We start from the raw sequence: 27,470 nt of genomic DNA, 5'->3' as shown, positions 1-27,470 counted from the left end.
CTGAAAACACTACACAGCAATTTTACCTCAAACCGAAGCTGAACACGCACGGTGAATCACGCACCTGGCGCGGCGCTGCCGGGGGTGCCGGAGGTACGGGTGGTTACGCCCCCGCACGGAGCCTCGTTGGCTGTCAAGACTGAAGGAACGCAGCGTGTTTCGCCTCCAGCCAAAACCGCATCAGCTCCCTGGCAGGGAATGGCCGCTTCACAAACCTTCTTGACAGCGATCGTCACTTTTTTCACACGGTCGCCAGCTCCCGCCGCAGCACCGATGGCTTTCTCCCTGTGGACACTAGTAGAGTGAATGAGCACGTCCTCCGCCGTGAGACTGGACAGGGAGTCCTGGCTGAGGCTAAAATTGCTTTCCACTTCCATGAGGATCTCATCACACAGTTCCAGAAGGAAGCCCAAAAGCAGCGCCCCGACAAAGAGGCCGACTCTGCGGGCCGGACGCTACGGCGGTAGGTGCCCCTATTGCCCCACCGCCTGCCCCCACGCAGGGAAAGCAATCCGAAGGCTCCGGGGAACGGCACCCCACGCGTCCCGCCTAGACCTACCCTCTACTGCGGCCTGACGCGACTCCCCACAGCCCGCAGCGGAAGCGCCCGCCACTATGGCAACGGCGCCTGCGCGCGGTCCGCGTCTCAATAGCGTCCGCAGGGAAACCTGCTCCCGAGCCCCGCCCGCTTCCGGTAGGGCGGCGCTGGGGGCGGAGGAGGGCGCTAAGCTCCGAGGAGAGCCAGGCCTGTGGTAATTCGCTGTGCGGTGAGTCCTCTTCCCGCTTCCGCGCAGTTCTGGCTTGTGGGGGTGCGGGTGAGTGCGCGCGCGGGTGGCTCTGAGGGGTCTCCGGAAGGGGCTGTTGCGGGCGGGCGGGAGTGGCCGCCCAGGGCAACCCGGCGTGGCTTCATGGCAGGCCCTGCGGCGGTGTGAAGTACGGCGATGCGTGGCGTGTGGGTTGTGAGGGCGTCAGGCCGGCGTCAGCCGCCAAGTGTGGCCGACACTGGGAGAGGCGCGGCGGGACGGGCAGGAAGGACGGAAAAAGGTCCCCCGGATGAAGAAAAACCTGTCCCCTTGGGGGCATTTTCCAGTGCCGGGGCCGTCTTGTCTTTTCCTTGGTGTGGGTGGAGAGGAGGTGGTGCAGTTGGTTACGTGTACCCGCACTGGCCTAGGGGGCTCTGGGCCTGCCGGTTGGGGCTTGGCTTGGTTAGTATCTGCCTGAATAAAGAAACTCAAGGTGCCCTTGAAAGCAAGAACTGAAGGATGTAGTAAGAAAAAAAAATAATCAAGGTGAAATTGTTTTATCTCCAGCTTCGGTTTTGATCTTATTGGGTCACAAGTACCTTGGGCACCTAAATAGTAGACCAGTTATGGAAAAATACGTATTTTCTCCTAGGGCAGATCCCCTTGCATGTGTTCAGTCTGTTCAGAGGTGCTCTTGGGGTGTCTGGTTTCAGACTTGCAGTGTTAACTCCTTAGGAGACCTTTTCTATCATTGACCTTTTTTTCTTCAGAGCAGGGTCTAGCCCACAGCTAGGAGATCATGACTTATAACAACGTGAGCACCATGTACAACTTATGATCCAGCAACCTTCTGACCAGTCCCTTTCCCATTTCACCAGCAGCCCCTGAAGACAGATCACTGTGTACAGAGTGAGAAGACCTTTGTGTAAATGCATTCGTAGCACCAGTCTGAAGGAGAGCAGCAGAGCCGCTCCGGGAGTGGGGAGAGCTGGGGTCAGTCGTCTTGGGAGGGGAGGAGGGCACAGCGGGGTCAGCACTGCTGCTTCGTTGGGCTGGTGCAGGACAGAGGGTTGGTTGCCCGGGCACACAGCACCCGGAGTTTAGTGTTAAATTGCTTCTTGTCCTGATTTTTACATGATTAGTTTAGCAGCCTGCTGGTTTCATAGGTATTTGTAGTTCAATTAGCTTCAGTAAAAGAGCATTTTAAATCAATGAGATTTTTCTTATCTGATGTCAGTCAGGTTCTAGCCTAGTAATTCCCAATTATAAAAAAATCCCCACTCTCTCTACAAGCTGTGGGTGCTTTATCAGGACACATCCCTTTGACTTGGTATTTTTATTCTTATTTGTCCCTTTTATGCACATGCAGAAACACTTGCGTGGTGTTCTTTATGTACAATTAGAAGTGAAGGTTTAAAAAAATTGCAGCCTTGTACATATGGAGTAGGTTGTACCTACACCTGATTCAGATTGTTGATCAGGGCAACAAGCATGATGGATTTATAGTGTCTCTCCAGAGACACCCTCTTCCCCAATAAAATGTATCTCCTTGCAAAAATGTTGGGAAAAAAAACCACAAACCCAAACGAAAAAAAACAACAGGTTTTGTTTAGTTTCTGTGGGAAAGGATACTGTTGATTCAAGATTAGGTAATAAACACTAATATTGATTATATTAGTGGGAAAAACCCTTCTTCACTGCAGTCTATGGTGCATGTTTCTCCTGTAAGAACTCAAAGCTGTTAATCAGAGGCAGGCTTTTCAGCCACCCAGCGGTACAGTAATAATAATCAAAAGCTCTGTTCCAGTTATTAGCACTTAGGAGTTACATTCATGAGCCTTCTACTTCTGAAGGTCTGGAGGTACAGCTGAGGAAGCTGTATTCCCACACATAAGAAGTTTTAGAAGACTTCTGGCTTCTTTTCCTCCTACAGAAACAGGTAGATGATTGCCCCAGGTTAGCATGGAATCCTTAACATAATCACTGTTTTTAATAAGCAAGCTTTAGCTTTTTTAAAAAAAAAAAGTCACTCTCTAATAAGTCCATGTTACCATGGCATTGGGAATGGCATCTGCAGCAGAATCAAGTATTAGAAGCATTTTCCAGATTCTAAACCAGGTAGCTAGGGTGGATCTTGCATAGAGAATAGGTTTCAATAGGCTAAAGCCTATATCTGCTTTTAAACATGTGTGACATGTTTAAAAGTGCAATACCGAATTTTCAAATAGCATTTATCACAGAGGAGAGTAATCCAGGCTGTGTAGGTTTAAATCTGAAGCGTGCTGGAGTCATTTGAGCAGCTATGTAAGAAGCTCTGTGGTGTGAAGGTGCCAAGCCCCCTAATGGGCTCTTTCACCACTTCTTTTTTTCGTGTTTCACAGGCTGGAGGGAAAGGGGGCAAACAACAGGAAAACTTGAAATAATACATTTAACAGACTTTTAAGAACAAACCAGATATGCGCATCTCTGGGAATGTTCAGGTAGCACATTTTAGATGTTAAGGCAACTGCCTGTAACTTACAGCTACTGAAGAGGTGCAGTAGAACCATATAATTCCACTGCCTGCTGTGTAGGAAGTATAAAATACCTGTAGAGGGGCAAGTGCTTCAGACACTTAAAAACAGATAGTGCCATTGTGCTGATGTAAATCAGAGCTATTTCTCAAGCTTTGTGGAACTGCAGTTCAATAAATCTGTAATTTTAAGCTTGCCAAACTAGTTACAGAAGAACAAAAGATCAGGCACTTGTTACAAACAAGTGTCACGAAGCAATATTGACTGTGAGAAAATGGCACGGACAGTTGAAGTTTTAGCTTTCTGTGCTTGGGAGAGGACAAAAGTCTTTTCTGTTCTATTTAATAATCTACTTACACTGACTTCATAGAATTGTCAATGTTTTTTCTTGAAACAGGCTGAGAAATAAGAGAGTGGCTTGCTATCCACTTTCACTAGTTGTTGACCCAGCTGATAGTCATGTCCACCTCTCTTAAAACAAGTTAGAGGTTTACGTTAACCTGAGTAATGCCTTGTTTCTTCGGAGCAACCGTATCCTGTAGGCTCTTCTTGAATATAACCTGTGTGACTTATCTGCCCAAGAGAAATTCTTGGTTGTGGGGGTATGCGCCTTAAATCCAAGAATCTCTTTACCTCCAATCCTTGAATTGGCTTCCTGTGTCGTGGTGAAGTGTAATGTTAAGAGGCAGATGTTATAATTACTCTGCTACTGGGAGGGGATGTAGGGAGAAGGCATGCTTGTGAGAGCTCCATAGTGCTATTTTTAGTTTTCTTTCTGTTGCAGAAATAATTAATGCCTTTTTTTTCTTGTTCAGAAGGCTTGCTTACACTCTCCCTTCCCCCTGCTGAGAGACTGGAATTGTTCAAGCTTTCTAAAACACGCATGTCTTGCTCAAAACTCGGCAAAGCATAATACAAGATTAATTATAAGTAGCCCTTGCTAAAGGGCTAAATGAACTTATTTCACAAAGGGATTACACTTCAGTACTAAATTCTTTTCCACAAGTGGATGTGTATTAAACTGAAGGATCTTGTTCTTGTCAATGTGTAATATTAACTTGTGTTAATATGTAAATTAAGAGAAAAGGAAGACTAGCTTTCGGTATTCTTCTAGGAAACCTGCAGGGATGCTTTCAAGCCTTAACATATTTAGTGTGTTGGATTAGGAAAGTGAGTCTTCCTTGAGGATGTTTGCTTAAATTCTTGTATCTGTGATTGTTCATTATTCCCTTTTTTTGTTTCACTTCCTTTAAGGCCATTCTCGTTCTTCTATACTTTCTTGCATTTAATTCACTACATTAAATGACCAGAACATTTGCTCTAGTTTTAAGTGTTTGGTGAGAATGCAGCTACATAGAAACCAGGTGTCTGCTTCTCTGATGCAAGCTGGCTAATGGTGTGTCTATTCCGAGTGGCTACCATTTCCTGCTTGCCTTTTTCCATACTATTTTTACAGATGACATCCGAAGTCACTATAACTATAAGGCTAGAAAATGTTACTGCTTGTTTCTCCCCCCACTCCTGCCCTAGTTGAAAGCATTTATAAAATACCTTTTTTTTTTTAAGTCATTTTAACTGTTTGAAATGCTTAAAAAGTGTTTAAATAACACCAGTTAACAGATGGGTCTGGGAAGGTTTCATACCTGTAATTATCTTGGATGGTCTTTTAACTGAATACATTTCACATAGATAACTTTTCTTCAAGTGGATGTCTTTAAATGCAACTTTGCTAGCAAACTTTCAACACACCTCTAGGACATATAAAATTCCATTCTGTTGTAAAATGTGGCAGTTCATATACATGCTTTTTGTGTGAAACTTGGCTTTTATCTTCAGAATAGGTGAGTGAATCACAGGCGGTAGAATATGGCTGGACAAATATCGGAATCTGATCAGATCAAGCAGGTAAGATGCTGTATTCATGAGTGGTGACTTTGAAGATCTTGTATTACTTTGTCACATAGAGTAAAAGGTTCAGGGCATGGAGAAGGACAAAAAGTTTACGTTGTCATCTGAGTTAAGACTAATTCTGTAAGCAACCAAAATTTAAACATTTGACTGTTGACAGACACAGCATAGTATCTGAGTATTACCTGCATTTGGTGCTGAAATCTTCTGATACTAAATTTTTCTAGTGACTTGTCCTTTAAATATTAGTGTCACCAGATGGCCCATGCAGCTGTGTGTAAGAAACTAATGTAGAATTTTTTTAATACTCATCTCTTCAATTTTTATTTGTAGTTCAAGGAATTTCTTGGAACATACAATAAACTTACAGAAAACTGCTTCCTGGATTGCATAAAGGATTTCACTAGCAGAGAGGTTAAACCAGAAGAGGTAGGTAAATGCTTTTAATGAGCCTTTAGTAGAATTGCTGTGTGGCATTCAAATTTCAGAAGCAACTTAGGCAGTTTTGATCTTTCAACTGTGTAAAAACCTAGGTAGCAGTCTTTAGTGGAGTATAGGTGTCTGGAAGGAATGTTTTGTTGGCAGAAATAGCTTGTCTGTAGTTATGCTTCTTCAGGTATGTCCAAAGGTGATGACAAATACTTCTTTGCACCCTATTTACAAAAAGAAACCAAACAAAGCCAAGTGCTTTTGACGTGTTAGATCATCAGCTACAGACAAACTATGGGCTAGGACCTCTTGAGGTTTTGTCATTGTCTTCTTTTCAATATTTCATATTTCAGTATGTACACAGAGAGGGAATCTTCCTGATCTCACTGTGAGTATTGGCTGCTTATTGCAATTCTGTGTGTTTCATACTCTGAGCTATCCGTGGAGGTTCTGGTGCCTCAGCTACTGATGGGTGGTATCTTTATGGACATGGAAGTTGCCCACCTACAGCCTGCATCTCATTCTTTGAAGGTAGAGTCCTACTGAAATACTTGTTTACCTACCCACATTCCCTGCATCGTAGTGAGTCACAGAAACATAGGCCTCCAAAGCTCTGGCTGTTAAATCCACTTCTCTGCACTGCAGGGAGCTCCATCACAGTCATCTGCAAAAAAAGATTAAGCTCTTGATAAGATCAATTTTGTGGGTTTTGCCTCTCCTGTTAAGAGGCTATTTCAGAATCGTGTAATTTTATTAGAAAAAGTATAGTAACCTTTGCTTGATTCTGCTGGCATGGGGAGGGGAAAAGGAAAACTCAAAGTTTTAAACTAACTGCAGCTGTTGAGCATTTTCTGCCTCTCTTAACTCCTCAACACAGGCAAAAATCATGTCTCCTTTCAGCTTTGCTTTTGCTGTGCTAAAGAAAGCTCTCTTAGCTTCCCAAGGCAGATTCCTAATTTCCCTGATATTCTCTGCATCTGCATTAGTGGGATTTTTGACTCTGGAGGTCAGAATTATTCTAGATAAGGTCTTGTTACTGTCTTTTACCAACTCATTTTAAGTTCCTTGAACAAGACAAGAAGTGTCAGTTAATGGAACTGACAGAAGTGTTAGCAGCACAACCTCTTTACCTTTCTGGTATGGCATTTGATTTCTAGTAGAGAATTATTGTTCTTTCTTCTGCTACCCAAAGTGTTACAAGAATTTCTTTAAAAATAATGGTTTGTATAGTCTTTCATTAAAGACTGGGGATCCAAAACCAAAGAATGCTCACTGGAGGGGAATTCAATTTAAGATTATTTAGATATAAAAATATTCTTAGATTCTGATCTGCCTTTTTTTGCTTCTGTGATCAGCAAAGGGGCCACATCTGGCTGTACAGGAGCCATCTGTTAACAATGGAGGCTAGGAAGAAACTGGTTTTATGGGAGGTTTTGCCCATAATTATCCGTTATGGGGTTTCTTGCAGAGTATCCCACTCTGCTGGAAACAGGACACTGGTCTAGATGGACCACTGGTCCGATCTGGTATGGAAATTCCTATGTTCCTATTTAAAGTTGTAGTTTCTTATTAAATAATTAAGAAGAATACCCCCATGAATCTCCTTTGAGATTCTACATTTAAAAAAACAACTTCTGACCTCCTTCCATACAGCAAGTCTGCACTGCAAGTCTAGACTTCCCTGGGCACCATATCACAAATACCATGCCCTCTGGGAGAAGTGGCTTGGAGTAGTTCCAGAATTTGCTTTCTAGTCAGACTTAACTCCAGCTTAACAGGTTTTGCTGTAGCCAACGCGAGGCCAAGAAGAGCGAGAAGGGTGGGTGGCGTGCATAGCTGCATGATGTCTTGTTCATTTTCAGACCCCCTGCTCTTCACATCCCTTTATATTGAGCAGAATCAAAGCAATTTCTGGTTTTCTAGTAATCATGCAAAGTGGTCATCTTTCTTTTCTATCTAAATTGGTTAACTTTTACAGTGATAGCAAGTTTAGAACCATGATAGAACTGTTGGTTGTTGTAGAACTGTTGGTAGAACTGTTGCTCAGAAATAACCTCATAACTCTTTCTCTACACTTAAAGACACACACCCCCTAAATTAAAAAAATAATACCATGGGTGGAATAGGCCCTGGTATTTCTTTCCCTGTCCGGCTGACTTGATAGAACTGCAGAGGGTACTCTGGTTGCTATTGTGAAGGTTAACCAAGCAGGTACAAGAAAACTGATAGAGCTAATAGGAACAAGGTCAAAAAAAGGTTGAACTAAGCTAGCACACAGCAGACCATATTTGACTGTCAAAAATACTATGTGTTTGTAAAGAGAATTAAAACCAGAAGATTCTAATAGATTTAGTATTTATTGCAAAATAAAATGCTTTATATACTTTAATTTCACAAGAGGAGCCCAAGGATGAAATGGTAAAATCTACAACATCTGAGATACCTTCCATAAAGACTTTCATATGAGGATGAATATTAAAAGATATTTCAGACATCTCTCAAAAATGAAACTTCACGTTTTCCACAGCATATGGAGGCTGTGCACAATTATGCCCTCATCTTGAGGCATAACATAGAGTATGAGAGGTAGTCACCTAATCATTTATCCTTGTATATGATTATGTTTTGGGTCCTGTTTGGGGAAGTGGGTTTAATTACTGTTTGAAGCCTTTGTTTCCCTCTTCTTCTAGATGACTTGCTCAGACCACTGCCTACAGAAGTATTTAAAAATGACACAAAGGATCTCCATGAGATTTCAGGAGTACCACATTCAGCAGAACGAAGCTCTGGCAGCTAAAGCAGGACTGCTTGGCCAACCTCGTTAGACAAGACCACTCTGTTCAGAGTTTACAAGCAGTGCCAGTGTTCACCGGGCAAGAACACATTTTGGATTTTCTACTGTTGGGATGTATGTCCAGCAACTCAGAAGAGAGTTGTAGATGCTGTTCAGACAGTAGAAGCCATGAAGGGTTAAACAAGAAGTTAGTCATGGTGGACTGGCAGTGGAGTCTGCTTCTGAGGTCCTTTTCACTCCACAATGGAGTAATACTGATACCAGTCTGTGGCCCCTGGAAAAGTTTGTCTGTTTAAATTTCAAGGGTGGTGGGAGGGGCTATACTTTCTGCTAGGACTGGTTCAGATGAAAAGGTGTAATATGGGAAATATACTTTTTTAATTCAAGTAAAATAAATGGAAAGTCTACACTTGTACGTATGTTCTTTCCAAAGATACATTTTTAGGACACTGCTTGAGAGCAGTGGTTTTTTTTTCTGTGGCCTCAGTCCTTGGCTCCTACAGAGTTTTGTTCATTCATTGCTGCTTTAAGTTGCTGATAACAGAATTAGTGACTTTGTTTCAGCGCCTGGGGATTTGTGAATGTGTTATTTCTCTTAATTTGGGAAGAACAACTGTTGAGCCACCCTCACAGAGCCTCACGATTGTTCTGACTCTCCTAGAGTGCTGTATGGTGATTATTAGAGCATCAAGCCAAGGGTGGTTATAAATGGCAGACAACTGCTGTAACTAATGAGTTCAGGTAGGCAGAGATGCTCTGCCATCTTATCCCTAGGTTATCTTTACCTCATGCTTCACCAGGTCATTTACGTGGTTATGATGTGGGTCATTAGCAGCACTTATGCCCAAGGCAACTTCTATGCACTCCTTGTTCCTTCAGACAACCCCAGCGGTCCTCCAGACCCAGCTTGCTTGTCTGATGCAAGCATGATGCATTCCAAACACTGAGCTTGCTGGCAGTTTTCTCCTTTAATTGTGAAAATGCCACCAGAAAGTACAAGGTATGCACAAAATGATGGTTTTTTTCGCCACTGGATGAGTACAGAGAGAAGTTTGTGGAAGCTAGCTGTTCTGATGGTGTGGCTTTGGTTTAGAAAAAAACACCAGTCCTTTGAAGGGATCTTGACAGCTGAAATCCTGCTGTCAGACTGTTTGTACAGTAGAATGATAGCTAACAGGCACATTTTACTGTAGTTATACAGTAACAAAAGGAACTGAACATCAGAATTACCATATCTATTTTGATACTTCAAGCAATGAATACTGAAACACAGCTATTTCATGTCAGCTGCCAGGTTCTGTTGTTGGGTAGAAAGGCAACAATAAGGAACAGAAATGGCAGGAAGCCTTCCCACATGCTTTTTTGTTGTTACCTTCTCTGTTGCTTTTTATTTCCCGTGGCAGTTTGAAAGAATGATTTCCTGCCTGTTTTTTTTCCTTCACTACTCAAAACTCTTCAGCTACCCAGGCTGTGTATTATGAGGCCCTGACTGCAACACGGTACACCTGCCACTTGCACAGGACACTGCTCTGCTTGCTGCTGTTTAAAGCTGCCCCAGCTCTCCCCAGGAATCTGTTCATATGCCTTTCAAAGGTGGAAGAAACAAGTATGTTCCTACAGTCTCATTTACGTATGTTTTGTACAAGCCCTATCACAGCTCTTTCCTACAGAGCCCATACTTTGTTACCTTGGAGATGGCTAAGAGCTAACTCTAAAATAGTAAAGGCTAAAAGAGAACCCAAATAAGGCAGCAAGTCTCCCATGTCCTGTTTTTTTCAAAGGAAGAGCAGACTAATGATGTCTAGATTGTTTGGTACAATTAGGCCATAAATGTTATGGTCAATTAGAAATAATATATCCGTAGTGAAGATTTAAGGCTTTCTTTAAAACTGTCTTTGTTAAACACTTGAAAATAAGGAATGATTGAAATGATGCAATTTTCCATCTTAGCATGCCAAATGAACACAAGTGTTCAAAATGACTGAAGAGTTTAAGTGATGGGACCTGAGGATCTTCATGTCTTCTGGGCAAAGCTCCTTGGGGATGAAGTGAAGGGGCGTTAACAACATGGTTTTCCCTCATGTTTCAGTGTTAGGAAGATGCTTAAATATTTAAGACGGATTTACCGTACAAAAGGTTAAGCAGTTGTTTAAGGGACTTAATAAATTACTCACTTACTTTCAGATTCCCCACTTTCCTCTTATTGCAATTTTAAAGTTGCCTTAACCCACTGTTACCCAGGGAGAACATGCATTCTTAAAAATCTAATTAGATGTCACATCCTTCTGTCTCTCACCATGCTCACTAAACAAATTAGCGGGATGAAAAGTGTCACTGGAATTACGGGCATCGAGTTGATAGCTGCTACCCTGATACGAAGCTGGCCAGACAAAAACTCTTGACTTCTGCGGAAGCAATGTGCTTATAGCAACTATAGTTTGTTTACAGATGTGCCCGTTAATTACAACTATTTCAAAGCTAACTAGAGTGGAAAATAAGTTGCAATGCTACTGCACAAAGGTGCGGATAAAGATGGAGACACAGGGCTTGCTCTTCTGGATAAACCAGTTTTGTCCTAGCTCCATTTCACTCAAACACTACTGTAATCTTTCTACATCTTTCACTCCAGGTGACCGATTGAAGAAGGATGATACAAATATATTTTATCCTGGAAATAAATTGCATCTACGTAACTAAAGCATCTGGGTGGTGCAGAAAGCAACAGCGAAAACTTTTTTAAAAGGTTAACTTGCTTTGCTGAGCCGTGGCTTCCCTTTGCTTCCTTGATGAGTTAGCACGTCCTGTATCCACCCGGCGGAAAGCCTTGGCCTCTCCAGGCCCTAGCCCCAGCAGGACTGAGGCAGCTTCCCAGAGGGAGCTCTCATGGGAGCAGGCAGCCACCCAGATGTCAGGCTGCAGGGTGTGCCCTACCCTTATGCCAGTATCAGACGGCAGCAGTGAGCATGTCTGTGGGAGATGTGCGCAGGTAGAGGAACTCCTCTATCTAGTGATGGAGCTCCAGGAGGACTACGTAGATGAAGAACCGTTAGGGAGTGTGAGAGGGAGACAGAGTGATGGAGTCACAGCCTACCCCTCCTGAACCAGGCACAACAGGCAGAAAGGCCACAAGGTACAGAGGATTCCCTGTCCTCTCTCTGCCTAGCTGAACAAGGTAACTTTAGAGGGTAGGGGGCTACGGGAACATGTTCCTGCCAGGTGAAGCAGGCGTGTCTCCCCAGGAACTCCCCCCGCCTTCACAGGTACCCTTAAAAAACAGGTATGAGGCTGTGCAAGGAGAACCCAATCATGACAAGGAAGATGCTTCAATGCCCACATAGGTGTCAAAAAGGTTAAGTCAAACTACACCCCTCATCAAAACATCTTCAGAAAAAAAGACAAGTCACTGTTGTAGGTGACTCCATCCTGAAGGGAGTGGAAGGCCCGATATGCAGACCAGACTCACTTCTCAGGGAAGTCTGCCTCCTCGGGGCCCGGGTTAAAAAGATATAAAAAGAAAACTTCCCTCCCTGGTAAGCCCTTCAGACTACTACCCACTACTAATTTTTCAGACAGGCAGCGATGAACTGATAACAAGAAACCCAAGGGCGATCAAGAGAGACTTCCAGGCACTGGGATGACTGGTTAAGGGAGAGCAAGTAGTGGTCTCTATCATTCCAGTTGCAGGGAAGGATGAGGGAAGCAACAAGAAGAGCCAGCACATCAATACCTGGCTCCATGCCTGGTGTCAGTGGCAGGACTTTTTGATCATGGGTTGGTTTATACGACACCAGGTCTGCTGGAGACGAATGGGGTACCCGTCTCAAAGGGGGAAAAGGATCTTGGCACAGGAGTTGGCAGGACTCATCGAGCAGGCTTTAAACTAGATTTGAAGGGGGAAGGGAACGAAGCTAGGCTCTTTAGAGGGAAACCTGGGAGTGGTGCACCGAAGTCTGTGGGATGGGATGCTAGTGATGTCCCTTGGTCTGCTGACTCAGTGAAGGCAGGGGATAGAGAGTCTTGCAGCAACAGAGACGCAAGGGTCATTGATGGGTTAGAAACTACAGCTGTGCCTGACAATTAACAGGTAGGAGTTAAGGCTTCTCCCACCAAAAAGGTGGCAGGACCAGTAGCCCTACCGAAGTGCTTCTATACTAATGCACACAGCATGGGCAACAAAGGCAGAGCTGGACGCCACTGTGCAACAGTAAAACTATGAGGTAGTCGCCCTCACGGAAATGCGGTGGGATGATTCGCAGGACTGGAGTGCTGCATTAGATGGCTACAAACTCTTCGGAAAGGGACAGGCAAGGAAGGAGAGGAGGTGGGGTGGCTCTGTATGTTTGGGAGTGTTATGAATGTCAAGAACTTCATGATGGTGACAACAGGGTTGAATGTTTATGGATAAAAAAGAATCAGGGAGGGCCAACAAGGCAGGTATCATGGTGGGAGTCTGTTACAGACTGCCCAACTAGGATGTAGAGGAAGAGGAAATATTCTACAAGCAGCTGGGCGAAGTCTCAAGATCACTTGCCCTTATCCTCATGGGAGACTTCAGCCTACCGGATACCAGCTGGGAATACAATACAGCTGAGAGGGAACAGTTTAGGAGATTCCTGGAGCATGTTGAGGATAACTTCCTAACACAGCTGGTGAGGGAGCTGACTAGGGAAGGAGCCCTGCTGGATCTGTCTGTAAACAGAGAAGGACTTGTGGGGGATGGGACAGCTGGAGGCTGCCTTGGGCACAGTGATCACAACAGGATAGAGTTTTTGATTCTCAGAGAAGCAAGGAGCGGGGGTCAGCAGAACTGCCACCACGGACTTCCGGAGGGCGGACTTTGGTCTTTTCAGGAGCTTGCTTGACAGAGTCCCTTGGAAGGCAGTCCTGAAGGGCAAAGGTCTCCAGGAAGGCTGGACATTTCTCAAGAAGAAAGCCTTAAAGGCGCAGCAGCAGGCCATCCCCCTGTGCCGAAAAACGAACCATCGAGGAAAAAGACTGGCCTGGCTGACCAGGAGACATGGTTACAACTCAGGGAAAAAAGGAGAGTTTACAGCCTTTGGAAGAAGAGCCTTAGGATAAGCAACACCATAAGGGTACTAACTGATATAAATGGCAGGACCAACCAGCACCGCCCTGCTCCAGAACAGAAACTAGGATTACTCTGAAAATGGGAAGCAGCAGGAATAGCAACATAAATAGGGCTGAGATAATTCAAAACAATGAGGAATCCAGGAAAAGTCCTATTAGAAAGGGTGAGAAAGTCTGCTTTCACAATTAAGATTGCCTTACCTTTTCAGTTTTCTTTAAATGACAACGTGGTACTTACCATTGGGCTGTGACCGGTCACGAAATCCACCACTCAACCACATTAAAACAAGCACATATTCAGACTAACAACACTAACACGAAAAAATGAATTTACATATTGCTCCAAAGCAATAGATGAGACTAATAATGCTTGTGGAATTTGGGGAACTCACAGATTTCCAAAGCAAACAAAAGCCCCCCAGTAAATACCAGCTACTAAGTAATAAAGGTGAATAATTTTAAACTCTCCCAGAAACCTCTTTAAAAATCACCCTATTTGGTGGAAGATAATATGGTAGAATAACAGATCTTCTCAAAATTTCAGGGCAATAGCTTGATAAATAGTGTGAGCTAATTATAAAACATCTTTTTCCTAAGCCCTGGAATTACAGTGAGTCAGTCTCTGGCAACATGCCCGTTAGTTCCAATGTTTTATTAAGTTTCTTACATCTCATAGAATCTTCATGGTTGGAAAGGGCCTTTGAGATCATCAAGTCCAACCATACACACACACACAAAAAACCCAAAACAAAACAAAACCCCCTACAATCTCTGTCACTAGAGCATGCCCTGAAGTGCCAAATCGAGACATTTCTTCAATACCTCTAGGGATGGTGACTCAACCGTCTCCCTGGGCAGGCTGTTCCAGTGCCTGACCACTCTTCAGTAAAGTCATTCTTCCTAATATCTAATCTAAACCTCCCCTGCCGCAGCTTCAGACCATTTCCTCTGGTCCTGTCATTACTCACCTGCGAGAAGAGGCCAACACCCACCTCTCTACAACCTAGACGTAGTCTTTGTCCTGCACATTGTAGTAAATAATAAAATCCCGAGTACCTGCAAAACACAAGGGCACAGTGAAGTAAACAGATCAATGTACTTTTGTTAACTCACCTTTTGTTTTAGCTTGTAAATCTGTCTTCCGGCTCATCTGTAATATTTGTTTCAAGCAATCAAACCAAACACACTCTTTTCTTAAAAAAAGCTCAACAGCATTTCTTAGACTTAGTGCTCTTAAAGAATTCCAGTAAACACTGCCAGGAAATCCATTTGGCTGCCTCAGCTATCCAAGAATAAAAAGAACATTTTATAAGTATATTGACTCTTTTAACGTGAAATTCCATCTGATTGACAAACCTGTCTGGAGAGAGAAGGCTCTTGAGAGGATAGTCTGACTGAGACACAGGAGCTGACAATCCTAAAATTGAGATTTTCTTTCCAGTTTCCCATCAGTGCCATCCTGGGTAATTTTAAATTAAATAAATTTAAATTAAATAAATAAAAAAAAAAAGTAGCCATTACTATGTGGCTCCCTACAGGTAAAATGAGAATATGTATCCATTTTAAAAATTTTGGCCTAGATTATTCTAATACTGCATCTTTAAAAAAAATTGGATTCAAGTGGAACTTGCGCAAAATACCACAAACAGTGAAGCAGTGATTTAATCACCTTTTGTCTTCTACTGCTGTCTTTCAAATTAAAGGTCTTCAGTGCTCCCCGTGAAGGTCACATACATTATACTTCGTGAAGATACATGCCTTTATTTTCCCTTGTTATGCTTTTCTTTCACTGATGATTACTACTGTCAACCTGTTAAACCTCTGTTGAAATAATAACTTGTTATATTATTGTTCCGACGTCTTTGCTTCTCCTGGTTGATCTGTTAAAACTGATTAAGCAAGAGAAGGTTTCTCAAACACAACAGTCTGCTGGAGGAACCAAAAACAAGTGGAGATTTAACTGGGTATTGCTAAACTTACAGATTTAAAGAGAAAGTGAAAACTCATTAGTATTCATGGAAAGAAAGTAAAAACTAAAACAGGTAGGGAAACAAACATTTTCTTATGTCCTGGCATGCAAATGTTTCAAGTTTTTTTCCAACTTTCAGATATATGCTAATACAAAAATAATAAATCTACCAGAAATCCAACAGTTCTTCATATCAATTGCAGGACATGGAGGTAGAGTCTGAATTCCCTTACAGCCCTTTTCTTTTTAACAGTTCTAACATTGTTTGATCCCATAACCTTATGATTTTTTTTTTACCTCCTAACTAAGCTTGAAATAACACATCATTTTGAGAAAAACTGTAAAAGATTAGCAGGCAGGAGAACAGCATGAAGACTGGAAAGAGGGCGCTTTATTTTTGCTTGCTCTTGCAAACATGGTATTTTATCAAACGTGATATTTATCAAACATGATATCTCTTATTAAAAAAATAATTAAAAAAATCCCAATTCAGTATAATCATAATTACTGTGTCCTCAACAGCATAAACTTCCATTCAAGGCACTGGAAGACAATTTGGAATTTATTTTATGTCAATAAAGTAGAAATAAGGGGAGTATAGTAAAGTTAGAAATAAAAGACCTGTTAGGGTTTCTCGTTGATTTCACCTTTTCTTGCAGGTTTAATTTTCTGCCAGAATAGTGACATTAGTTGGTATTGGGGGAGCGTGGGAAGCATGGGTGGGTGTTCATCTGTCTGTCTGATGAGTACTAGTGCAAGGTAAGCAGGTGGAAAGAGGGAGTAAGGAAGCCAGTTCTCTAGCAACCATCTCTTGGACTGGATTTCCATGTTTCATGGAACCGTATCTTCAGTCTTCCATGCAATATTTTAAACATTCATAAGAGATAAGGAGCAGCAGTCAGTGTACACTCTGTGAACATCTATCCTGAAGTACAGACGGTTAACAGCTCATCCATCCTCTGTACATGCTGAGTACGTGTATATACCTGTTTAAGATATCACAGTTTGTAGACAGAGGTTAGGTAGCTGCATAAGATATAATTAATCCTATTATTTCACTGAATTTATTTACTTGGGCAAGTATTAAACATGGAAGATAATCTGAGAAAATGTGACCCATGTTATTTCCTTTTAAATGAGTATTGCTTTTTATTCATAGCTATTATAAGATAAACAGTAAAAGTTAGCTCTGAAAAAAGTCTTTACAATTTATGGAGATAAATTTCCCTATTAGGAAAGTCCAGACATTTACAAGAACAATCACTTAAAAATAGAATATAAAGCCTATGTTTAAAACATGGCCTTTATTAAGCTGTCTAGTGAGCTCCATATTTATCTTACATGGAAATAGTTCTGCTTTGCTTAAGAAAAGACAGAAGAAGTGCGTTTACAAGAGTACTTTTTCTTTAATTTTCTGCAAAAATGGAAGGAATTGGAATCACAAATTGACAAATGTTGTGAAATGAAGTTTCAAGAAACATCAACTGTAGCAATGATACGCCATCACTAGTGTTTCTTTCTGACTTTCTGTCGTGTGAACCAGAATATCCTGATATACAGTCTAGAGCATCTATGTTATTACTCTACAGAATATTAAACACAGAAAAAGGGGTTAAGAACCCCTTCCAATGTACAAACATGAATTTAGAAATTGATTTAAAAAATCACTTTTATACATAACGTATATGCAAACTGTTTTAAATACATGGTTTTGGAAGAGTTATTTATAAACTGTATCTGTCTGTGGGACAATCTACAGACAAAGCATACACAGTGGCTTTACTTTATTGTTGCATCTCAACTTTGGGAGATATAACTTCATTCGGCAGTATAGCAAACATAAGAACTTGTGACAAAATATCTTAAGGGCAACCCAATAAATTTTGTTCCTCAAAACAATGTAAGTACTAGGACTGCCAAAGTTTCCAAATAAAGTCATAGCTTAATCCAGATGCCCGCTTACAGATCTACGTTGTAGACAATAGACCCATTTGAAATACAGGCATGGCTACTGGATAAAACCTCCTTAAGAGCCGTAACTGGCAAGTATGTTTTATCGAAAGAGCAAACTAACCTAGAGGGTTTTTTTTTCCAATTTTATTAATATTTTAAAAAATACATAAAAATACAACATCCAATGTCTGAATAAATATATTTAACAAGTTGCAAGATACCTTATTTTACACAAAATTTTCAGCTTTAGAAATCTTGTTAAATAACTTCATTGTTGTTATATATTTCAATTTTTGTCTTTTTGTAATAAAATAAAACCTCTGAAATTACATAGAAAAAAGACAAAATATTTTTGTCAAGGGATAAGATAGTCCACTGAAAACCTATTCACAATTCCACTGTAAACATTAATAAACATTAGAATATTTGCATAACTGTGTGCTCAAAAATCCTATAAAAAGTGGAAGACTTATTACAACTGTAGTTTTCAGTCAACTACACTTCCTTTCACAATTTATTTTGTCCCATTTACACCTTTAAAACTGGGCACATTGCTGAACACATACTTTGGCAGTTCCGTATAGCAAGTGCTTCCACAAAGAGGAACTACTGACCAAGAGTTATGTACAGCTCGGTGAAAAGTGCAGCAGTTACTCAATTCTTTTTGATAATACTCTGATGTCTGCTTGGTGCACTTGCTTTTCTAAGATCTCCCTAGAACACCTGAATGCTTCATCGGACATAACTTTTCAAATTTGATAAGTGCCCTTTCTCTGCATTAATAAAAACAAAACATAACCAAACACCATGACAACCATGTCACATTGTGCCTACAAACCTTCAGTTACCAATAAGCTTAATTTCTCTGAACGGTAAATTAAACAAAAGAAGAGGGTAGGAGGTGAGAACAGGTACAGTCCAGCAGTGGAAGTGTGTACAGAATATACTTGGCAATGTCAAACCAGTTGAGTGCTTTCTGTGATTAATTTCAGGATTTATGTCCATGGCAGCAAGTTGCTGGCAAGGCAGAGAAATGTGTATCACCTGCATTCTACAGCAAGCACATTTTGTGGAGGAGAAGATGATGATGGACTCATTCCAGTGTCTGATGAAGCAGATGACATGGATGCTCCTGTATGTGACACTGAACATAGAGAACAATAGATCAGCATCAGATCACCAAAGCACATGTCAGAATGAAGGTCTCCTTGGTTACTAGGCTGTCTAAAAGACCACAAAGAAGCGGCACAGTCACAGAAAACCAATACGGATTTTTTTGTCAATTGCTTTCATTGCTATATTCACATAAACTGGATGAGTAACCTTACCCTTTCTGCATCACAGACCAATTGAAAAGATAAATCAGACGAGTCATTACATTGATTGAAAACTCAGACCGAACTTGCAATAGGAAGTCCAAGTTTCTAATAAACAGTTATAAAATAGTGAATGTTTTTGTTAGGTTCGAGTTCTGAAAAGCCATAAATATTCTTTCTAAATATGTATATACACAAACAGGATAAACGGACGATAACACTTTTCTCAAAAATACTGTCAATTAAGTTGCTTTGAGTTACGTATTTTCAAGAAAATTAATTTCTTATGGGAAGCATAAAGCAAATCTGAAATTTACCTTCTCTGTCTTTCTTTTTTAGTCGTTTTCTTCTCCTGTCTATGGTTGCTACTTCTGACTTCAAGGACATGTAGTATTTTCGTATTTCCTGTAGTTTTTCTTGCAAGAAGGAGATCCTTTCAGTGCTGCTCATATTGTCTAGTTCATCTTAAAAGTGGGAAATAAGAAAAAATAGCTTCATCAAGGTGATTTTAAACAAATGAATGCAATTCTTAAGAGAATACAAGACACAGCACAAATGATAACACACTTCCGTAACTACACCGTAAAAGGCCTACACCTGATTTAGAATCCCAAAATTTGCACATTTCTCTTTCAGAACAAGTTTTCTTGTAAATTCCCTCTAATCAAGTCACTTAAAGAATTCTTACTGAGCTGAAAACTCCATTTGTATAGTCTAGGCGAAGTATTCTGGTGATGGTGTTTTTCTCTGTGTTTATCCTTCTCTCCATCTTTGATGTGAGGTGAAATCACTCTTGCAGGTGATCGAGAAATCTTCTGTGGTTTGGACGCATTTATGTGTTTCACAGGAGTACATTTACTTGAACTGTCCAGGACAGGAAGGTCTTCACTGTCACTACTTTGTCCTGCAGTAAGAGAAATGCATTTGGACTTAAAAAAAAAAACCAACCCCAAACCAAACACCTTGACATTTCAAAAACTGTAGTTATAGTCAGAAAAAATTAAGAAAAAACCGCTCCTCCTTGCTCAGAAGGTCCTAGAATGCATACAAGGAAAGACTGTACCAGATTCAATGTAAAACTTTATCAGACACAACATGCACTAAACTCTCAAGTGTACCGATCGTTAACGCAGGAGAAGTCAAGGGCTGACTAAGCCTTCAGTCAAAAAGCGATAGTCAAATGTTTTTTTTACAGAAGCAATAAAGCAGTTTATTAAAATAAGAAAAGATATCAGTTCTCTAACAGTCACGTATTTTGGTGTTCTAATATAAAGCAGACACTGAAGTATTTTTCTTAAGGATTAATAAAGTTAAACTGTATTAATATAGGTAGGTAGCACAGGATTGTGTATATTTACGAAATTGCTTTATACATCTAAAGGAACAGTTCTGAACCATGACTAAAAGCATAAAAGCTTTAACATGTAACAGAAAATTTTAAGCTGATATATGCAAATATTTTAGACTCCCACAATAATTGCCAAGTTTTACACAGGCGTGTTAAATATGGCTGAATATTGTATGTCAGATAATTAACATTTTAGTGTGATATTCAAAAATTGTAATAATGCTGCCACAGGGCCTGAATGTATTGACTCATTCAATACAACAATCACCAAAGATGAACTACAGAAACAAAAAAATCCAGATTTCTATAGCAAGTTAAAAACTAGTCACATACTTGAGGTAGAAACACATAATGGTAAATATTTAGTAACTTCTAATATACACAGTTATTAGAAGTTTTTGTAGCAAAGCAATTAAAAATAGACAAGAGATTTCCCAGTAACACTGCTACCACGCAGCTGCTAAGTTCTCTCCAGTTAACAGCCAATAATCATGATGAACAATAATGAAAAACCCTGACAAGGAAGTCAAATCCAACAGAAATAATGGGTAACAGTGGGGTCTAATACATGTTCATAGGACAGCATAACCTTCACCCTCTCACCCCCCAGGAATGTACCTGTTCCATTCTTTTCATTTTTGGCTGCAGCACTTGTTCGCTTTGGAGTACGCTTTTGTTTTTTTGACATTGTTCCACTATTGCTATCACTGGGTCTTTTTTGACCTAAATGAGAAGTAAAAAAAAAAAAAAAAAAAAGACAGATGCCTCAAATATTTCTGCTATTAACAAGCTTTTTTTAATATGCCGCAACAGGATTTAAAAACAGAAGATGACAAAAAAACCACGCAATTCTTAGCAAAAGTAACACCAGACTTAAGACAACTTCAGAAAGCATTACATCAGAGGATGACTTTTCACAGGAAGCGCTCACCTTTCTCTCCAATCTCTCTCTCTTGCACGGCTATACTACAATTGCTTGATGTAGTACTGGCTTCAAATCCATTAGCAGACTCGCTTTCACAGAGACCTTCTTGAGACTCTTCTGCCACACTGTCAACTTCAATAGTCATGTCACTTTCACTCTTGATACTGCGCGATTCATCCTGACTAACAGTAAGAGGTGAGGCCACTGAAAAGCTTGACTGGACAGCGGAAGGTAAGGCAGATGGATTTGAACCTGAAGCATTAGGGTCTGGCTTTTCTGATATTGTCTCTTCACTACTGCTCTTCTCCTTTTCATCCAAGTCATCCAAGTCCACTTCATGGCAGAGCAAAGTTTCAGGACCAATCTGAGGCATTGCATCATCCTCATCTTTTAAGGAAACATTCTCATTTTCTTCAGGTGGATGTTCGAAATTCTCATTCCTCACCTCTTGACAATGCTGAACCGATTCCGCCACCAGGGATGGCATTTCCTCATTTTCAGTTCTGAGGGACTCTTCAGCATTCAGCCCTCTACATTCCTCTGCTCCAGTACATTCATTGGTCCTCTCTTCAGATATTATATTTGGCACTTCCATCTCACTTTCTCGTCGATTTCTCTTCTCAGGTGATGCCTGTTCCAAAGTTTTCCTTTTCAAAAGCTTCTTGTCTTTTGTAGAAGGTTCTGTTTCAGTAGTGCTGGAAACTTCTTTACGGTCCAAGGAAGACGTGTCTAATCTTTCAGGTTCTGCAAGAGATTCATTTGCCACCTCTTCCTGGCTTCCTGGTGAAATGTTTGCATTCTCCAAAGAGGCATCTTTTGTCTTGCTCCTTCTCCCTTTTCCTTTAGGCGATTTTTCAGCCTCTCTTTTGGTTTCTTGTATTTGTTCTGTTTTACTTCCGAAAATCTGGACAATTTGTTCACTTTCTTCGACTTCCAGTTTCAGTGTTTCTAATGGCTGTACTTGAGTCCTGTCATTTTCTTTCAATGCATGAGGAATCTTTGGGTTTTCTTCATCTAGCTTCTCATCATGTAGTTTTTCACTTTTTTCCAGTTCTGAAGTTTCTGGAGAAAATTCCTCATTCAAATTTTTTTCAGATGGTTCATCTGCTTCACTGTCAGATGAGGCAGAGTCTGCAAAGATTTTTTTTTTTAAAAAAGAAAGAAATGGCACCCTAAATCATCAGTTTCAGGACAATTTCTCTTTTCAACCACACAAAACCTTATTTTTCAGTAATCTATGGTATTAACTTCAGTTTACAATAATCAACTTCAAGTTTAAAAATTCTGCATTACTTAACGCAGTTCTTACTTTTTCTCAAGACTTTTGTGAAACTACAATAGTAATAGCACTTCTATTTCCCAAATAAGCCAATATAAACAAGTTACAGTTTATAGTAGCAAAAATACATTTAAAGATTTACATGATCTACCTGTGGATAATACCTCCTCCCCTCCATGTACTCCCAAACATTAAAAAAAAAAACCCCACCCACCAACCCTTCCACACCACAATATGGACATTTCATTGCTAAACTACTGCACGAATCACACTGTACACAGAACAAGCATTGTTACATTACCAGAAGATTATTCAGAGACCTGTACTAACAGGAGATAATGGATTTCACTTCAGTTCTTGTTCACAGAGGCTTAGAAATACCAAAAATATTGCTGTCATTCCTGTATAATTAACAGCTGTGCTAGATGATGTAGTACTGAGGTCAAGGACTTAATTACCAGAATAAAGATTATCATTACACCACTAGATTGCATCTGTTCAAGATGAGGACTGAAAGGCCCTGGCTAAAGAATATGCAATGACTTGCAGTCACCTCCATGCCATAGCTCTTCTGTGAGCAAACTGTGCTCCTCAGCAGTGCCAGCTCAGCTACTTCCTCAATAAAATTCATGGGGGGGGGAAGTAGTAAAAAATAAAAACCAAACCTTTGTTTAAAAAGGTACTAAAAAATAACCTCAAAAGCATACACAGGACTCAGATCACTCACCGTTTGATCCTCTATCAGAATCAAACATTCCTGAGCTACATCTTGTCTGCCTGCGAGGTGTTGCTAAAACAAAAATTGAAAGTATTAAGTTTTATGGAGTAAAATCTGCACCAAAAATTTGTTTTGTTCTATTGCTTATTCACTGACTGACTAAGTAGGACTTTAAAGCTGCTGACAGCACTGTGTTTGTTGAAGTTGTTGTATTAATGCACCGCATGAAATCACTGTTTACATGCAGTTCCATGCCGGAACGCAAGTGCAACCGGATGTACCTTCTCTTCCATTTGGTAATGGTGAGGAATCCGACAAGTTGTTCCGTGCGCTTCTGGCTCCTGTTTTACCTTCACTATTAGGCATTTTGGATAAACTGCAAGATGTATTTGATGGAAGAGCAGATTTTAGAGGGGGTCGCCCACGCTTTGATTTTTGTTTCTCCTCATCCTTCTTCTCATCCTTTTCACTGTCTTCTTTATTCTGAGGGGAATACAACACATTTTTATTAATGTGTTTCACTGCTGATTGTCAAACCTCTTACTTTACACTTCTGTTAAAAAAACTAGACTGTGGACTGGGTAACTTTTTTTTCTAAAATAAGGATCAGTGACAGTCATTAAGTATTGTACTACAAGAAGCTTATTGAAATAACCATTACTTTTGTTTTTTTCTTCTGTTTTCTCTTTGGTCCTCCTTTGTCCACAGGCCAGATAATCCTATCAGCTTTCACCCATTCATCATATCTAGAAGTAAATAACAGCACACTTGTTACTGCATATAAAGAAGTTGTTTGCAATATGAGGATTAAAAGACTGAGTTACAGAAAATATTTATTAGGAAGAGGTAGGAAAGCAGAACATATATTACAAACACATGCAGTATCTGGCATTAGAGAGATGAATTACATTTCCAGCCTGTAAAAAAAAAAAAACCAACCAAAAAAACAACAAAAAAAACCCAAACAGGATAGGGGAATGGAGGTGCAAATTTCCCTTGTCTTGCTAGCAAAGCACTGGAACTCAGGGGACCGAGCCAGCTACAAAGTCTGCCAATTATTTCACACCACATACAAAAGGCAGTTTTCACCACACCATACTTCGGTAGTAAAATATATTTTTTTAAAAAAAAAAACCAAAGAGGTTTTAAATTATAGCAACAAACCGGATGAGATTCTGAACAGCACAAATACACTACTAGTGCTCCTCAAAATCTCTCGAGTTATTAATAAGGTAAAGGGACACATGTAAGTATTGGGGGGATACCCCCCCCCATCAAAGTTTATGTTGCCACAAAAAAATCTGCTTCATTTACTTAGAAATGTATGGATTTGGAACATCTCAAATTATATATCAGAAGCATTCTATTTTTAAAAAGAATCAATTTTGTGATATATTTGTCTACATGATCACACTGCTTTTAAGAACAATAACAAAGACATTTCTACAGCAGTACTGAATATAAAGCATGGCTGCCAAGAGAAGCATTTGATTAATTTTTTCTGAAGTTCTTTGTTGCTTATCCCTCTCCTACTCTCTTCACATGTAACAACCGTTCTCTATAATCACAGTTAACATTCAATACTAGAATAAGTTTTGTTGCCAAAATTTCAGTGCTTGATATACTTAATTGTAGATGTCTTCACCATTACCAATGACTCCCTTAAATAAAAAAAAAGTCTGATAGTGCTAACACTAGCTGACACAATAAATTACAGGGATACTTGAGTGAGGATTACTCACTTCAAGACAGACGGAAACTTGGAAACATGTAAGTAAGTCTATTTGAGATTTCAATGCAACAGTGTCATACCATGAACAAAATTACTGACATTAAAAACTGTAAGAGAGTCAGATCATGATGATAATTCAATTCGGAGCCAAGTCACTGATCATCTCTTTTTTTTCTTAAAAACAAAACAAAAATTCTTCTGCAAATAATCCTTTTAACAAACAAATAAATGAAAGGCAATTTTTTATCCTCACCTTACATTCCAACCGTAGTAATGAACTAAATATAAAACTTCCCCATCATCAATTTCTGTGCTTTTAATACTAGCTTCATAAATTTTTTGAGTCTTTCCACGTCCATATTTTACTTTCACTTTGGTTCCAGTCAAGCAGGGTTCTGCATCCTCCTCATCCTCTTCACCTTCTGATTCTCCTTTGTTCTCAATTTCCTCACTGCAGTAAAGTGTATTTAAAATACCCAATAATTAGTGGCAATCAAAGTTTTAACATTTAGCTAGTGTAGCCAAGCTACTACAAAAGAAACCAGCTGCAAGAAAAAATTTTCTCATTTTCTGTGTCCTGCGCTGCCTCTAGCTTGGACACAGCTTTTTAAATCAAGAACAGGACTTAGAGAGAATAGGGATAAGTGCCAAAAATATCCAGAAAAATTGTATTTTAAAAGCAATTTATTAGGTGCACAACTACGTCAAAGCTTAAAAATATTTTTAATGAATATTTTGATACTACAAGAAGAAGAATAAGATAACTCGGTGTCTGGCTCCTAAATAAGATAGGAAGAACTAACTTCAGTTTTTAAAATAGACTTGATTTTGACACACTATTTTAAAAAAAATAATTCTGTCTTCTGCAGTTTGCTTAACATGCTAGTTTACTAAGAGTGCACAAATTCTGAAACGCCATCATAGTGAACCTCTCATGGATACAAACACCATTCCACTGAAAAAAAAGAGTTGATTACAACAGTATTTAACCAAGATTAAAAGTGTCTAACACAGCTCTTACTAGCAGTACCTACCTCTTATAGCTATATCTAATGTTTTAACATTCTACTTAAATGTATTTTCAAAAATTACAAATCTAACCTATTTTTACCTATACTTCTCTCCCTATTTCAGGGTGAATTTAGCATAATGTAAAAGTTAAATTACAAAAAAGGTACCAACAAAGAAAATACTGAAGACAACTACGGGTTTGCTTTTAATGAAATATGTCTGGTAGCCTTCAGTGAGAGATGAACTATCTTGTCGTGGCAAACAATTAAAATGAAGAGGACAAGCACCATGAGCACCATTTAATAAAAACTCTTCGACATGCCTCTGCAACCTGCTGCACACCCACACTGTACCTTCATTTGAGGCATTTCTGCACTGCAAGATTTTATTTTTTTTTTTGCACAGTGACACTTTCTTTAAAATAACTGTGTTTTTCCCACTCCTCAAAGCTCTTTAGAGTAAAATATGCAACACCCCTATCAGGCTTTATTCAGTATTACCTTGTGTCTGCACCACTTAGCCACATGGACAAGAAAAGGTAGGCAAGCCAGCTTAAACAGGCAAGACACTGCCCTTGACCACAGCCAAAGTCAGCTAAGAAAAGGTCTACTCTTGTGATCACCTAACTAATCACCCGCTCACAAGTCATTTGTAACCAAGACTATAAATCCAATTCAACTTGTCAAGCTTAGTCTCTGGATGCTATTTTGCCTGCCGCCCTTCCATGTCTCCATCCCCTCCTCTTCTACCTACCTCTGGGTTTCATCCAAACTCCTTTTCGTTCTCCTTTGCTTTATTAGCTGATCCCCTTCCTGCCTTCAATACATCAGGTAAGAATAAAAACAAGCAAGGTGCAGGTTCATCAGCCATCACTAGGCACTTAAACAAAAGCACGGGAGAAGAAGGGCTCTCTTTTCCATTTACATTGCAACTTCCCAGAACAACCTGCCCAAACAGTTGCTGCCGGATTCCATACAGCACCTGGCATAGTTGTAGCCTGGTCTACTTGGTGTCTGTACATACTAGTGTGATAAAACACCAACACAACCTTGACAAGACCTTCAAGAAAATGAAAGTGAAAAACGCTGTCTGGATCTACCAGAAAAATATGCTTCCATAAAGTACAGCAGACTCTACAAGCCTGAAGCAAAGTTTTCCCTTCCCTGTTTGTCTGAGTGAATCAGGTCCCCGATTTCCACATTTCAGTTGGTAAGAATCTCCAACTGTGTGTATACTCCTGCTTGGAGTACAGCTCAATCATGACACAGACATACTCGTACGAAGGCAATTACAAGTTAATATTTACCTCTCCCTCTGCCTCTCTTCCTCTTCATCTGACTCTTTATCAGAATCCTCCTGTTTTTTAATTTTTTTCTCTTTTTGCTTTGGTGTACTTTTTCTCCCTAGTGGAGTTTCATTTCCTTTCTTTTCTGCATTCTCGGGTGTTTCCTCTACATCTTTGTTTTCTTTGTTACCGTCTTTTAATTTTTCTTGTGTTTTATCTTCTTCACTATCTTTTTTAGCTGGGGTTGCATCCCGGGCAAGTCTTCTTCGTCCCTAGGATAGAAATAATATCAGTTTAGTGACTGTTGTCAATTGTTCTCTGGATAACCTTTCAAAATCTCAGCTAAAAGTGAAACATACTGTTGCTATACAGAAGGAAGACCGGAGAGAAGATTTTGGAATATTTTGCTTTTTGGTGTTAAGATAATAGCTTAAAGTCTTGTTACTGAGGAAAAAAAAA

General features: G+C 40.1%; 3 protein-coding genes and 1 long non-coding RNA gene across 20 annotated transcripts in view; 1 reads left to right on the top strand and 3 right to left on the bottom strand.

Annotated features, from left to right (window-relative positions):
• The window catches only part of KIAA0586 (KIAA0586 ortholog), a 76,913-nt gene extending 76,262 nt beyond the window's left edge, over positions 1 to 651 (bottom strand). For 4 of the 5 annotated variants that reach the window (XM_074583628.1, XM_074583629.1, XM_074583631.1 and 1 more), the window contains exon 1: positions 65 to 651. In XM_074583628.1, coding sequence (XP_074439729.1) covers positions 65 to 377 — 313 coding nt within the window. In that variant the 5' untranslated portion in view covers positions 378 to 651. Of the gene's footprint in view, positions 1 to 26 lie in introns of all 5 variants that reach the window. The other variant, XM_074583633.1, reaches the window with a different exon arrangement.
• Positions 118 to 8,796, top strand: TIMM9 (translocase of inner mitochondrial membrane 9). Of its 12 annotated transcripts, none has more exons than XM_074583661.1 (5): positions 686 to 767; positions 1,625 to 1,736; positions 5,093 to 5,161; positions 5,498 to 5,593; positions 8,284 to 8,796. In XM_074583661.1, the coding sequence occupies exons 3-5, from the start codon at positions 5,123 to 5,125 to the stop codon at positions 8,416 to 8,418; spliced, it is 270 nt and encodes an 89-aa protein (XP_074439762.1). In that variant the 5' UTR covers positions 686 to 767; positions 1,625 to 1,736; positions 5,093 to 5,122; the 3' UTR covers positions 8,419 to 8,796. The 12 variants fall into 12 exon arrangements, with proteins under 12 accessions (XP_074439761.1, XP_074439762.1, XP_074439766.1 ...); XM_074583665.1 differs by having other exon boundaries at positions 697 to 815; positions 1,514 to 1,736; XM_074583670.1 differs by having other exon boundaries at positions 699 to 767; positions 1,622 to 1,736; positions 5,098 to 5,161.
• On the bottom strand, positions 5,680 to 14,524 carry LOC141742134 (uncharacterized). Its single transcript, XR_012586605.1, has 3 exons — positions 14,444 to 14,524; positions 6,157 to 6,257; positions 5,680 to 5,817 (listed from the first exon to the last, which is right to left on the bottom strand). It is a non-coding gene; the product is annotated as an uncharacterized LOC141742134 (long non-coding RNA).
• A 1,290-nt stretch (positions 14,525 to 15,814) lies between these two features.
• Positions 15,815 to 27,470, bottom strand: part of ARID4A (AT-rich interaction domain 4A) — a 50,635-nt gene continuing 38,979 nt past the window's right edge. The window contains exons 16-26 of one of the 2 annotated variants that reach the window (XM_074583634.1): positions 27,033 to 27,283; positions 24,969 to 25,166; positions 23,645 to 23,729; positions 23,265 to 23,466; positions 22,993 to 23,055; positions 20,993 to 22,117; positions 20,680 to 20,784; positions 19,402 to 19,617; positions 19,031 to 19,177; positions 18,442 to 18,541; positions 15,815 to 16,430 (exon numbers count right to left, since the gene is read on the bottom strand). In XM_074583634.1, coding sequence (XP_074439735.1) covers positions 16,385 to 16,430; positions 18,442 to 18,541; positions 19,031 to 19,177; positions 19,402 to 19,617; positions 20,680 to 20,784; positions 20,993 to 22,117; positions 22,993 to 23,055; positions 23,265 to 23,466; positions 23,645 to 23,729; positions 24,969 to 25,166; positions 27,033 to 27,283 — 2,538 coding nt within the window. In that variant the 3' untranslated portion in view covers positions 15,815 to 16,384. Of the gene's footprint in view, positions 16,431 to 16,577; positions 18,542 to 19,030; positions 19,178 to 19,401; positions 19,618 to 20,679; positions 20,785 to 20,992; positions 22,118 to 22,992; positions 23,056 to 23,264; positions 23,467 to 23,644; positions 23,730 to 24,968; positions 25,167 to 27,032; positions 27,284 to 27,470 lie in introns of those variants that run through there. The other variant, XM_074583635.1, reaches the window with a different exon arrangement.

Source organism: Larus michahellis, chromosome 4 (assembly GCF_964199755.1).
Source record: "Larus michahellis chromosome 4, bLarMic1.1, whole genome shotgun sequence".
Taxonomy (NCBI): Eukaryota; Metazoa; Chordata; class Aves; order Charadriiformes; family Laridae; genus Larus; species Larus michahellis.
Note: the sequence above shows the minus strand (reverse complement) of the source record. Positions and strands in the feature narration are given on the sequence as shown.

Coding starts and splice junctions, on each gene's coding strand:
- TIMM9 (XM_074583660.1), top strand. CDS start 5,123: ATGGCTGGACAAATATCGGAATCTGATCAGATCAAGCAG. Junction 5,162..5,497: donor AATCTGATCAGATCAAGCAG/GTAAGATGCTGT, acceptor TTTTATTTGTAG/TTCAAGGAATTTCTTGGAAC. Junction 5,594..8,283: donor GAGAGGTTAAACCAGAAGAG/GTAGGTAAATGC, acceptor CTCTTCTTCTAG/ATGACTTGCTCAGACCACTG.